Source organism: Oreochromis niloticus, linkage group LG6 (assembly GCF_001858045.2).
Source record: "Oreochromis niloticus isolate F11D_XX linkage group LG6, O_niloticus_UMD_NMBU, whole genome shotgun sequence".
NCBI lineage: Eukaryota > Metazoa > Chordata > Actinopteri > Cichliformes > Cichlidae > Oreochromis > Oreochromis niloticus.
The window spans coordinates 9,508,129-9,522,249 of NC_031971.2; the positions used below are offsets into that span (position 1 = coordinate 9,508,129).

The following is a 14,121-nucleotide window of genomic DNA, read 5'->3' on the forward strand; positions in this document are numbered from 1 at the left end:
AAGTGCTTTCTATCTAACATTCACACAAATCCATACTCTGATGCAACTTGGGGTTAGTATCTTGCCCAAGGATATTTGGCATGCAGAATGGAGTAGATAAGGGTCGAACCACCAACCTTCTGGGTAGTAGGTGACCTGCTTTAAACTCCTGAGCTACAGCCACCCCTCACCCAACCTGTCCCCTCTTCCTGATCCAAGAGGTTTCATCCTGTCAAAAGGGAGTTTTTCCTTCCTACAGTCACAAAGTTTTGTTATTAGGGTTTTCTTTAGAAGACTGTGGGGTCTTTACCATAGAGTATAAATAACCCTGTTGATGACTGGTGACTGTTATTGGAAACTGGTGCTATGTAAATAAACCTGAATTGAAAATGAATTGCTGGCTCCAAAAAAGCAATTCAGCTTTACAGCAGACGCAGGTTTATTCAGCCTGGTGCAAAAAATTGTGTTGTTTTTTTCATTTCCTCCTTCGCAACAGCTGTACAGGGAGTAGTCTTTTATATAACATGCTAATTTAAACTAATTAGGCATTATTGACATGTGGCATGTGGGTGTTGTTGAGCCTTGTTCACGTTCTTGTTCATATTCAGCTGTGGGCATACATGGTACCAAACATGGACGGAGCCTCTGTGTCTGAAACGTGAGGCCAATGCAGAAGTGCCATGAGATGGCAATAACTGGGGTTGCAAAAAGATTAGTTACTATTAGAAACTTTAATAAAACCCTTCAATTTAACCATTTTGCCTCCTTTTGTTTCTTTTTCCTCATTCCCTGGAACTTTTTAGAGCAAAGCAACAAGTGGGGCTCGTCCGGGATTTGAACCCGGGACCTCTCGCACCCGAAGCGAGAATCATACCCCTAGACCAACGAGCCACCGATGAGTTGCTATTGGCATGAAAGATTGGTGTAGCTACATCTATTGTTGGACATAAAGAGACCAGTTTAGCTTCCAAGCAGCCTACCTATTAGCTTAATTTAATCATCTTTAATGCCCCATTGTTAGCATCTTCTTTAAAATCATGGAAAACAGGATGAACCTTACTAACGCAGCTAACTGATGGTTAATGGCTAGTTGGTCTATCCTTTTCCCCTCTAATTGCTGGCTTTGAAAAAAAACTCAAGGGTTGAAAACACAACTTGATGTGTTCATTTTTTACAGTCTGTCCTTGAAGCCACAAAGGTCAGCTTCCACTATTGCCAAAGTTATCTAGCCACTATTCGTTTCTCCACGAAAATGTCATTGTGACCCACACAGTGGTTGTTGATATTTCAGTCTAGAGTGGCAGAAGCCAGTTTATCTCTAAAGCTTTCCTCCTATAGATTATTAATATCTTCTTGGAAAACAGATGATAGATATCTTTTATTTCTTCTTTTTTGGCATCAAACACAGTGAGAGCCTCGAGGGGATTCTTCTAACCAAACTCTCCCCTTTCAACAAAAAATCATAAGACAGATAAAAGGAACTTACTTAAATTACAGCTAAATTTGGTGGGTTTTTTTAAAGCAGCTTTAGAGATAAAAGTGCAGAGAGTGTAGACAAAAATTGCTGGTCACCAGACTGTAAAGGTTGGGTTTTGAGGAAGTCACAGGAAACCAGCTGAAGTGAGATAGAGAACTTTAATGAAGTGTTGTGCAGTAGGAGGTTAGACTTGAGCTCACAGCTAAGATGAACCGATCGCCAAGAAATGTGGTGTGTGGGCAGATGAGCAGTCACGAATCGACATGATCTTCGTTAAATTTATGAGTAATCTATTATGTCTACATCAGCGGTCAGGATTTCTGTGGAGTGTCTTTGCTGAGTACTGCCTCCATGTAAAAGACACACTCACACACACGTGCCATCTGACAGCAAATATGCTGTTAATCCAGTCTGACACACAACAAAAAGAGCTTAAATCCTTTTCTTAGTGTGTGATTATGTATATATATATATATGTGTATAAAGGCTTGCAGGCTGAGTGCAGTTGCTTAATTGAAGAGTAATCCGGATGGCTTGGAAAGTCTGAAGGAATCAGCCACTCAAACCCAGCACACACATCCCACACTTTCTCTTTTTTTTTTGCTTTTGTTTTTTGACGTCATGTTAGAAAGCTGCGACTCCAGAACTGTTGTCATAACCACTTTATTAGTTTTTATCCACCTATTTCACAATACCAAAGAAGATCCATGAAGATGCAGATAAGGACAAGCGCAACACTGTCACAGCCATCAACGACCAAACAAAACCGAGAGAGAGAAACAGAAGAAAGAAGAAGAAAGAGACGACGAAGAAGAAAACTCTAAAAAAAACCATTCTGTGGGCACGAGAGCCCTGGCAGGCACTTTACAACAGGGTGTCAAATTGTTTGCGGGAATGATGGATTGAGGTAATAAGTGAACAGAAGCACTGAGTGTATCTTAACCACAGTTCATTTTGCTGCACAGTGTTGACTGGATACATTTTTTAGCGTAGCTAGACGAAGCGAGAATTAAACCCTCGGCCCTCACAGTGCATCTGGCTTGCTCTTCCCTCCTCTATTTCCTGTGATGTCCGCCTCGCATATCCGCCTCAACTCCATGCAGGCCATTAAGCGCATCCATCTCAAGCTGGCTATGAATGATACAAATCAAATGCCAGACATCAGAGGAATACAGTCGTGTGACTTTACAGATCCCCTGCAAAAAAAACCAAAACAAAACACGGGGCGCACAGAGCATCACAGTTAAATGGGATTTTTGAATTATTTAATTAAAAAAAGTCCCGTATGATCAACCTTGGAGAAAATGTGCTCAAAACCAAACAACTTAAATCAAGGGAAATATATATAACCCTTCATTAAATGAAAAAAATGGGACTCAAATGCTTCCATGGTGCATAACTATCAATAAAAAATCCAACAAACTAAAATAATCTAAATCCTTAATAATTTTACTATTTATTTGTTTGGCTTGTAGTTCTTCAGGTTACTTAAAAGGTGGCAGTAGTTTGAGTTTACTGTCACTCAGTGGAAGCAGAGTCTTCTTTTCAGGCTGTGTTTTCTGCACAGAGCCAGCTGTTAAGTACAAAATGGCCATCATGGAATCAGTCCACCTCACACCCTCCCCCTCAGTCTGTGAGGATTTAATAAAAACATGTGTAGAGTGGGGCAGTGTGGGAATACGTACACTGTAATTTTCACCAAAAAAACAAAACAAAACATTTACATTTCGTCTGATTTACATTCAGTGATACCACAGTTATATCGTAATACCAGTTCTTGTAGTGGTGCTTAGTTAGACATGACGTTTTTATGTCAGGGGTCGGCTGAGCGCGCTGTTTGATCTAAGCTGCAAACAAAAAGAAAAGAAAAACGCTGCAACTTCACTTTGCTGGGCTGTGAGATGCACGAGAGGCTACAGCGGGCGTGGGGCAGGGAGGAGCAGACATTACAGAGCAACATTAGCAGAAGTACATTACACATTATACATTTATAAGTCCACTGGATTACCGAATCGTGGTATGCAATATAGAAAAACCGAATAGCACACAGACTTTACTCGACAGGATCATATACAGTTAGAAACGGACCAAACTCAGTTTCCCCATTGAGTAATAAAAATAGATATTACCACTAGAACATGTCAGAAATCATCTGTAGCATCATAACACAACCAGCTGGACACGGGATGAAGAAAAGATGGAATTTTGTGTCACTGTGTTGCAAAAAAACAAAAATGGAGAAACCCTTAGATGTGGCATCGTTAAAGGTTGTTTCCATGACTGCACTGAAACCTTCTCTTGGAATAATCTCGTATGGCTGACTGGCCCTAGAGATTATCATCTAAACCACAGATTCCACTCTATCAATGCAGAGTCTCCGTTTAAACAGGTTCACGCCAGAGGTTGATCGACCCATGCAAGCCTTCACTAAGGTGATTCTGTGACTAAACTCACTGTATCTCACTGCAGAAGTAAACACATGAGCGTGGACACCAACACAAAGAACAGAACAGATACACCACGCTTGACAATTTAATAGTCCACTGGTAGTAAGCTTACCAACCCCCAACAAGCAAATTATACTGGATGCTCCAACTTGGAAAAAAACTCTTTAGACTCTTGAATTCACTCCTAAATTGACCTCTTCCAGTCATTCTTCACTGTTTGGGGCCGGAGGGGTTGGATCTCTGGGCAGCGTGGCACGGGTCCAGGGACTCCTTGGTGGCGCCGCCGTAGACATCTACGTCGTGGTCGGTCCAGGGCGCAATGTTGCCCAGGGCCGAGGAGCTGCAGTCGGCCACTGCGGCCACCTCGGCTGGCTTCAGCACCCGGTCCCACAGGTTAAACTGTGAGAGCTCCCCGACCAGGGCCTGGGAGGCATCAAAACGCCCACCCAGTGTGTCCTTGGGTAGAAGAGATAGCACAGTCAGAACTTCAACACCTGCCATTTTAAACATCATTACTTTATTATTTATGGTGGGAAAAAACGATTTCCATTGGAATATCATTTGGCAGCAGTTTGCTTGACAAAGTTTTTAATTAACACTAAGTAAATAACGATCACCCACTTCTTTGGATAAATACCAAAACTATGCTTTAAATGTCAAACCAGGTAGCTGGTGAAGGCTGAGCTAAAATAAAGTTTATTCTGCAGGAAAATATTCCATTTTTTCTTGATTTTGCACAAATACAATTAAAAGCATTAATTTCCCTCTTGTGTCCTGGGAATTTTTCTCCATTAAATCAAGTCAACACATCTCAGCCAGCAGCAATCCATCAGCCATCCTCAGAGGAGATTAATAAAATACTTGCTCCCTCTCGAAACTATCCATCAAATTGCGTCGTGCTCCATCAGTGTTTTTGTCCTTTATGCAAGGACAAAAGGGCTGCAGGACGAGCTTTGGGTTGTTCTTTCGACACCAGGGAGGAGGGATAATGTCGCGTTTCGTACCTGTTTTGTAATGTAGTTGTTTCGCTAGTGAAGCAGCCAAGCGTGAAGATAAACACCATTAGGTTTCTGCCTCTTCATGTGTGAAAAGCTAATGGCGGTTCCTTAAAATAACTCTCCTGGTTTCTCTGTGTATGTTTATCCATGGATCATTCACCTATAAATCATCCATCCATGCATCCATGCATCCATGCATCCGTCTCACCTGCTCCTGTCCCAGAATGAGGACTCCCCCAGGTTTGATTGGGTGCCAGGCCGCCAGTCCCTCCCCTCGTCCCTTCATCTTCCCACCCTGGTAGGCCTTCCAAACCCCATCTCTGAGGGTCCAGCTGACACAGATGTGCTGCCACTCATCCTCTGGCAGGGACAGGGGCAGCTGCGCCACCTACAGGCCAGAGGAAACAGCAGCCGCAGTTAGAATTTCTCAAACTTGCAGACACTGAGCTCGCATGATAATTGGACCACCTTTCACCACGGTAAACCTCCACTACACTGCACTGTCTCACGGGAACTATACAGCAACTATATGAGCAATATTAAAGGAAAACACTGGCGTGCCGTGTTCCTCAATAATGCATGTTTGCTGTGGGTCCCGCCGCTACAAATGCAGAAAAACACAAACAGAGGACGCGGCCTTCTTATTTATAATCAACTTTAATCGAGGCTTTTGTTCTGGACGAAGAACAATTTTAGGCAAAGTAATGTTGCAGTTTGTGATTGAATTATGGCCGTGATAAATCACAAAAAAAGTCTGATTTTTATGCTCTTTTTTCCCTCCTATCTTGCTTATACTTGTAAATTTTTAATGTGTTGTTGAAGCGCACCGTCTGTTTTAGTTTTACGTTCTCTGCACTGTGGGAATGCACTTTTTTTTTTATTTTGGGGGTGGGGGGTTGCAATGATCGATGGTGGAAGTGGGATCAACACCAGTGCACACCTGAGGCTGAGAACCAAAACCCAAACTTAATGTAGATGGTGATTCACGTGCTGTTCACTCAAACAACAGCACACAGCTGTGACATTTTCAGGTTTGCTTTTTCCATCACTCCTTTAAAATTCCATAAGTCTGTGAGAAAGAACATGTTTACATCGCTCACTTTAATAACAGTAAGCCATCAACTATACTCTACTGCTCTGTGAGACATCATAATTAGCTTCCTTGCGGGCTTCTGTGCTTGAGTAATTACAAGAGAACCTTAAAGGTTATGAGATATTAATGATTTTCCCGAGAAGAGCCATTAATTTTCCCATGTAAAATGTTCTGACTTGTCCCAACGTTCAGATATGAGCACAGGTACAACAGACAGGTAGGTCTGAGAAACCCTCGTTACCTTGTCGTTGATAAGCAGCTCCACGGGATTGTGGACTCCCTGTAACAGAACCAGCTCATTGGGCTGCCCCGGCACAGAGTAGGAGAAGGGGGTCCCAATGCCACCCTCTTTGGCTTTGAGCCATAGGCAGGCAGTGAAGGCATACATCTCAGTAATCTCTTTTCTGACCAGGCCGTACATGTAGTTGGTCCGCATGGGGAAGGAGATGACAAAGCCGTCAGGGAACGGTGGCTCCGTCATCGCTTTGGAGACACATGAAGGAGATGAAGAGAAAGAAGTTAGACGCTGTAAGGCAGACCCAGAGAGAAAACAGCGAGCGATGTTTGCATTAATTTATACAAGGACACTGAGGCTTCTCTTCTCACTTGTCTCTGTTAGTTTGCACTCAAGCACACACTCGGGCACAGAGTGCCTGGCAAGAGCTCAGATGTTACAGTTAATGATCACCCTCTCTAACTCGAGGCCACACTGCAGCTCTTAAAGCTGAGAAGGTGTAGAGGTGGTCAGAGAGGTTGGGAGAATGACAGAGTGGTGAAAAAAAGAGGATAAATCAGTGCTTTTTCCTATTAACCTTCCTCTTGGCACCTCGCAAACTCTCAAACTCACCTCTGAGCATCCACTTCTTCCATTATCAAACAGCGTATACTCCTTTTTCGAGAAGCTTTCACCTGCAGTAACCTTATATCTGCTCAGAAAATCTGCAAATAAAGCCCTTCAAAACCAACGTGACACAACCAGACCTCGTTCCTGACAACCGCAAAGCAAGAATCCTTCCCGTGAGGATGAAGATGAAGATTAAAGCAGGTAAAAGCAGCAGATGATTTCAGATAAATTATTCTCCCCTTCCTTTATTTTTGTATTTTTAGCTCTCAGCTCTCACTTTGACATTTTCCCACCCTTAAACACTCATTAATCATCTAATTTTAATCTAAAGCATATTCTCTGCTGCTGAGATGACCCAGTTCACCCGCAGAGCTCGTTAAACTTTCATTTCAGCCTTCTCTTGCGATGCTCTGATCTACGTTCAGCTTGATGTTGCCCTTGTCTTACTACCCCTTTACATCAGTTAATCCGTCCCTTCCTTCATTTATTTATCCAACAATGTCATGTCTTTATTTCACCTCCTCTTTTTTTCTTTTTTCCCAGACTCACTGTGTTCCAGCTCAGTGACGCGGTGGCTGACGTTGTCGATGCCCTTGTTGATCTTCTCATGCTGGCCCTGAGTCTCCTTCCTCATGGCCTGTCTCTCCTTCTCTAGCATCTTTATCTTCCTCTCCAGCTCCCCTTCCAGGTCCTCCACCCTCCAGGTGCTCTTTCCACGCCCAGGGGGACCCTTAGCGGGAGGCCTGGAGGCAGAGGAGCCTGGGGAAGCGGGACGGCGGCCCCCTGGGGCAGACCCTGCAGATGGGGAGGAAGCACTGCCGGAAGGCGGAGCTGGAGCCTTGCCGGTGTTACCAGCTGTGCTGCTGCTGCTGCTGCCACTGCTGCTGCCGCCACTACTTACGCCCACAGATGTGTCTGTGAGGTTCAAAGCAGCAGGGCCTATCTCTGCCTGTAGAAGAGAAATAAGAAACATGGCATCTGTGTTAGCATTGATGCTAGTTAGTACTGGTTAGACACATTTGCAGAGGCGCAGAGAATAAAAATGATAATAATAGGAACTTGGGGGAGCCGTTGGGAACAGATGTCACCTGTGTGCATGCGCGCATGAAACCAGAAACACCCACACTTAATGATGTGTTCATAATATAATAAAATGAATCAGAATTTGTTCCTCTATGAATATTTTAACCCACTTAACTCCATAAAGTAGTGCCCGGCTCAGATTTGAGCCCAGTTCTAACCACCGTGTGATGTGGAGAAAGTCTGCAAAGGAATATGTTTCACTTTTCTGTTTGCAAAGGTAGCATTTTATTACTGATTGTAAACATTAGTAGCATGTAACACTTTTTATATTTACTTACACTTAGTGTAGTTTTAGAGTCAGGCTGGGAGAGTGGCAGAAGGATTCTAGATTATAAACTGTGTTTTGTGTTCACTGTTCAAAAGTAAAGTCATGCTACTATTTAACTGCTTTCGCTTATTACATGTGGCCCTTTAATGATTACTTTTCTAGAGCACGACCAATCATATTTGCCTATTTGCTGATATATCAGTATCAGCATTTACAACTGAAGATAAATGAAAAAATTAAAAACTAACGAAGACGTGGGAGAAACACCCTTCAGCCATGTTACTAATGTTGATGTTACATAGTTTGTCCACCAGAGGGCACTCTGCAACTTCCTTGTTAGAGTGTTTGGAACACCACAAACACATCAACCAGCTGATCCGAACAACTTGTTACAATAACAAAAAGATTATTTCCAAAGTTCACTGTCATCTTAGCAATGATTGATAAATAACTGAAAACAATACATTTTAAGCAAATCTGTTTATGATTTGTGTTTTTTAGAAGAAACATCGGCCAATATATTGGATTTCGAAATCACTAAATATCAGTATTACTCTTACATCAGTCTGGCTCAAGCCTTTTCTTAAAAGAAATGTTTTCTGTGCGTTAACATCGAACATTTTGATCCTGGCAGCATTTTCACAGCTGTTAACCAAGAGTCAGTCTGCACGGTAATGTTAGAGCTTTTTATTCAATGTCAAAAGGAAATGACTTTTTCTGAATTTCCAGCACTGAAAGACATCCTTGTCAAACAACACGGTGACACTGAATGCAGCCTGTCTAGACACAGAGGCATCTCCTTGTAAGCCATTTATCCTAGATGGTGCTGTACTCCTGGCTTTCCTGACCCATGATGTCTGGAAATATCTGCCCAAAAATATGTGTTGTTACATGCAGAGACACATTTTCAACATGTAGGCTTTGTGCCAAAAATAATATATTTAGATATAACTCATTTGTTGTCATGAAAATTTACATTAGTAATTGTAAATGACTACAAATTTTAACATTTTATAACAAACCTATATTCTTACATGGTATCTATGTAGATTAATAGTTGGTTTTCTATTTAATTGCTCTCCTTTCTTTTATGTAGTTTTTATCTTACCGAGACATCTGCCACTGTGATATTTTAATTTATTAAGCTGTATATTTAACTACATCATTTTCAGCTTATTTGCTTTTGGGATGAGTAAATTATAATTTACCATATTTCTTTATGGCTTTGTGGCCTGCTTTATCTGTAGCACTGAAAATAATCTTGCATCACCGAAGCTTCCTGTGAGCTGATTTTTTTCCACGTATGCTTAATATGATGTAATCATTTAGTTCTCCTTTGCCAAACATCTGCCCTGATCTATGCCTCAAGATCTGAATCTTTACTTTGTAATTAAATACTTGGATTACACCCAGGCTTGCAGACGCGTCCTTTCCCAAGATTAAAAAAACACAAGGACTCTGAGCTCCGTCCTCCTCAGAGCGTGTTGTCCAGATGTCGATGACCACTAATCGTATTGATCACTTTCAATTTTTAATGCTGTTTATTTGCGCCTTAGGCTGGGTGTAGAGATGCCTTGAGCAATGTCAGTAAATATTAATTAACTATTTATTATGAGAGCTGAGGGTCAGAATATTGGCTAAAAGTGGAAAATGCTGTTAAAAAAGGCTGTCAGTGCAGTTCCTTTTCACTCACTGTGGGGATATTTGTGAAAAATACATGAACAAATTTAACATAATGGCAATGAGCAGAGCTCAGTCTTGTCTTTATTGCCTCTAAATATGGCTGCCATCGATGTTAGATGTAGTGGTGGTTTAAAACTGAAATGAAACTGCAGGGAAGGGGCTCGACTAATAAGGCAGCGCCATGGAGAGAGCTATTGTAGCAGCCGGGCACTGGCAGTATTAGTAGCCTATGCAGAGCATAAGTTGAAAAAAAGAAAGGTGTTGGTGGAGGAGCAGTAAAGAGAGAGTGTGGATGAGACGGCTTCGGGGGCGATATATAATATCAAGAGAGTTGCTGAGGCAGGACTGGATCTGGACGTCCAGGATATAAATTCTCACTGACGGAGACAATCTTGTAACTGACTGTGCTTGGAGAGCACCAGCAGTGATGCAGCAGTGTTTGTGTGTGGGTGTGTGTCTCAATCTTTGCACACACACACACACACACATAGAATCTGACCCCCCTACTCCACCTCCCTCCTTCCTGTCCAGCCGGCTTCATGTTTTATTTATGTCTCCATCCTGCTGTGGGAGATGCGGTGGTACAGGGTATGAGGCAGCAGGGTGGGGGGATGCGGAGGAGCGTGAGGGCCAGCAGGTGGAAAGATTTCCCATGGGTCCACGTGGAGCGTGCGCAAGAGATCAGGGGTATCTGTGTCACGAGTTACTTGTCAGAGGAAAGAGGAGCAGAAGATAAAAGAGGGAGGGAAGAATGAAAAGCGGTGTAGAGGGATAAAGACCAGAGCACCTGTGATGAAGACAGAAGCCCTTCTTCAGGCTCAGAGAACCAGCAGAGCTGTGGCACTTTAATCTGAATCATAAGTCAATTCTAAGGGTTAGTCCTAAACTATCACAGTGGATATCAAACTAAAATTAGGATAGCTTTTGAAATGAGCCTAATTTAGACTGACTGACTCATCTGCTAATGCATCATTCTGGTGCCTCTCCAAATCTCCCGCTGTCAAACAAAACTCAGACAGGAGGTTAATCAGCGACAAGCCCGCACTCAGCATCCCTGTGTTTACCTCCAGTTTCTCAATGCGATCCTTTAGCTCCATGATGGCCCGGGCCAGCTCCTCCACGGCCCGCGCCGTCTGCAGCTGTGCCGCGGCGGATGAGGTCACATCATCCCCGGCCATGACGCGGCGGTTCCCGCTCCAGACCCCGATGCTGCGCTCCGGGACGCTACGCTCGTCCTCCAGGCCGCTCTCGCACTCGCTGAGCTTCCCGGTCAGCTCCCGGATGGTCCTCTGGTCCATGAGGATCTGGTCGTTCTGCTGCAGGACCATCTGCCGGAGTTCCTCCGCGGTGGTCCGCAGGTCTTCATCCCCGGTGCCGTAGAGCGGATCCTCCGCCTGCTGCTGCTGCTGGTCCCTCCGCTGCCTCAGGTCTTTGGTCTTACACTCTCCCACCGGCACAGGTGTACAGATGAGTCGGCTGAAGCTGAACTGCTTCGCCGGCCCTCCACCCGTCTCCTCCCCAAGGTTGAGCTCGTTCAGAGTGGGAACCTCCACGCCGATGCCGCCGAGCCCGTTTCCACCATCGTACGACTCCGCGCCATGCAGAGCGCCCAGCGGCCCGGCGTGAGCCACCGACCCCGGCTCCAGAGGCTGGAGCAGCGACTCCGACGTCAGGGTGCCGTTATCGCTGACGAGAGCGGCGCGTTTGCGCGGATAAACGCTGGCGATGATGCAGATGACCGCGCCGAGGAAGGCCAGAGTGCCCGCTCCCACGAGCACCACTGCGAACTTCATGGTGACCGTGAAGAGCAGTGATGTAGATCAGGAGTTCAGACACAAGATGACACACACACGACCCTGCAATAAAAAACAAATAAAAATAAAAATCCTTATAAAAAATAAATAATTAAAAATAAAAACAAAGACTTCTCTGGGCTTTGGAGGCTGGAACACAGAACAGCATGTAGGAAGACTGCAGCCCAACCTCAGTATAATCAAAGTCTCAGCCTTACGTGTCAAATAAAGTCGCTAGATCTTTCAGGCGGAATGTGACACTTACTGTAGGAGCGGGTAGATCCGGGGCTCTGCTGCTGTTGTTTCCTCACCACCCTCTGTGTGTACCTAGTGTTGACGGCACCGCGCTGTCTGGAGCAGAGATGCTCCGTCTCCAGTCTCCGTGTTGCTAAGCTGCTCTCCTCCGCGCGTTACTATGGGGATCTCTCGGAGAGGAGGAGCGAGGATGTGGGCATGCGCGGGTCAGAGCCTAGGTGAACCTCCAGCAGCAGCCGAGCAAACAAGGCGATGATGGATCAGCGTGTGACGGCACTGCCTGAGCGCACATCCTGTTCTGGAGGCTTGAAAGATAAAAGGAAGGGGGAAAGGGGGGAGGTGGGGTGGACACATTCTTAAAACTAAACATAAAAACCGATGTAAAGAGTCCAAACTGCATTGATAAGGGATGCAAAATCCCAGTGTGCAGCGCACTTTTTCTTTCACAACTATGTGTACAGCCTGAGTTTATTTACATGCGACATCTGATGTAAGAAATCAAACGTAAGACGAGCTGCAGCAGAAGTGGAAAGGCTGGATAGTGTAGAGGAGAAGAAGAAAGGAAAAACAGAGATGTGGGACCTTTAACACCAGGGTTTTTGTAGTGAGTAGGAGGAAGAACATGTTTTCCTCAAGAGGCAGTCCCGACTAATGCAGCACTAACGCCAACAGGAATGATCCAACCCTGACCCTCTGTCCTCTGTGGCTCTGTTCAGCAAACAAATCCTCTCCGCTGGATGGAAGAAAGACTTTTATAAAGTTTTCTCTGCATAGCAATCAGAATAAAAATGCATAAATTTAAATAAAAAGAAAGAAATGTAATCTACCACTGTAAAAAAAATCTGGTACTATCAGTGCTGAGAAGGGAAAGCAAACCTATTAATATGTCATTCTTGCTTTGTAATGAAACAACTAAAATCAGCGAGGTCACTTCCCGTGACATACCTTTCACCTAGCTTACACTTTCCAGAGATATCTCACAAACACATACTTGCTATATCCACCCTGCCCAATGTGGCGCGCTGCTTGGATTGCAGAGAATGAAGCAGAAACTTTTCACTGTGTTTTACAGCAGCAGCCATTGTGTTGTGAGGTCTGAATCATCTGCAGTTTTATAGCCTTCTTACTCACACAGACATCATCGTGCTTACGTCTTCCCCTGACTTACGACAGAAGTCGACCGGCTGAATGTTGAAAAACTGAGACATATTGTTGAAAGTGCACTTATTTTTCTCAAGCAAGCTCAGAATGCTCATCACGTCTTTTGAAAATACATGTTTTATTCAATGTTTAATTCCAGAATGAGTTTGTACTTCCTTATACTCAAAGGAATGGAAGCAACTTCTATTCTTTTTCTTGTTATGCAGCGCTTTTATTTCAGTCTACCTGAGATCAAAGATCTGTTTGGGCTGTAGGTGGACCATGAATGAGTTTGACAACCCTGGACTTCAGTGTTCTCATTTTAAGGCAGGTCAAATGCTGACGTTTGACACCAAGGTGTACTTTGCTGTTGGTGTCACGAATTACCGGATTTATGGCAGCAGGGTTGTCTTTGTTACATCCAGCGCCGCTGTAGCTAAAGGAGAATTTGTGTATCTCTGCGTGTATCACCAGCAGCTTCTCACAGAACAGCAGCTTTTGACACCCTGGGATTGCTACGTCGTTACTGCAGCAGTGTTTACTGTATTTGCTGTGATAGTGTAGGAGGAGAGTAGGTTTTATTAACATTAACCAAAGAAATTAAGGTTGATGGATATGTTAAACAGGTTCAGGGACTTGTTCATTACTTCATTTCTATTTCATTCTTAGGGGCTATTGATGTCTGTAACACACTTTCCAATAAATATTTCTCTCACAGCTGTTAATGTAAGCCTCAGCCTGGACCTCTCGATTCACAGTGACAGTTTTCATTAGCTAATGCCTTATTGCCTAATAATGTGTTGGTCCCCCTTTTGCTGCCAAAACAGCTCCGACCTTTCGATGCATGGACTCCACTGAAGGTGTAATGTGGTATCAAAATGTTAGCAACAGATCCTTAAAGTCCTGTAAGCTGCCAGGTGAGGCCTCCATGAATCTGACTTGTACAGCACATCCCACTGAAGCTCGACTGGACTGAGATCTGGAGAATTTGGAGGCTAATCAAAACCTTAGAAGCCACAGGCATGAAAGGGTGTATGTGATATGCAACAAAGTAATAACTG

General features: G+C 43.9%; 1 protein-coding gene and 1 non-coding gene across 2 annotated transcripts; both read right to left on the reverse strand.

The window, feature by feature from the left end:
- Window positions 1-798: 798 nt before the first annotated feature.
- Window positions 799-870, reverse strand: trnap-cgg (transfer RNA proline (anticodon CGG)). The gene has a single exon. It is a non-coding gene; the product is annotated as a tRNA-Pro (tRNA).
- A 1,233-nt stretch (window positions 871-2,103) lies between these two features.
- nptxrb (neuronal pentraxin receptor b) lies at window positions 2,104-12,178 on the reverse strand. Its single transcript, XM_005464876.4, has 6 exons — window positions 11,931-12,178; window positions 10,937-11,728; window positions 7,388-7,787; window positions 6,236-6,477; window positions 5,110-5,289; window positions 2,104-4,359 (listed from the first exon to the last, which is right to left on the reverse strand). The coding sequence occupies exons 2-6, from the start codon at window positions 11,663-11,665 to the stop codon at window positions 4,114-4,116; spliced, it is 1,797 nt and encodes a 598-aa protein (XP_005464933.1). The 5' UTR covers window positions 11,666-11,728; window positions 11,931-12,178; the 3' UTR covers window positions 2,104-4,113.
- Window positions 12,179-14,121: the final 1,943 nt, after the last annotated feature.

Coding starts and splice junctions, on each gene's coding strand:
- nptxrb (XM_005464876.4), bottom strand. CDS start 11,665: ATGAAGTTCGCAGTGGTGCTCGTGGGAGCGGGCACTCTGGCCTTCCTC. Junction 7,788..10,936: donor ATCGCATTGAGAAACTGGAG/GTAAACACAGGG, acceptor TCTCTTCTACAG/GCAGAGATAGGCCCTGCTGC. Junction 4,360..5,109: donor TCATTCTGGGACAGGAGCAG/GTGAGACGGATG, acceptor CTTCTACCCAAG/GACACACTGGGTGGGCGTTT.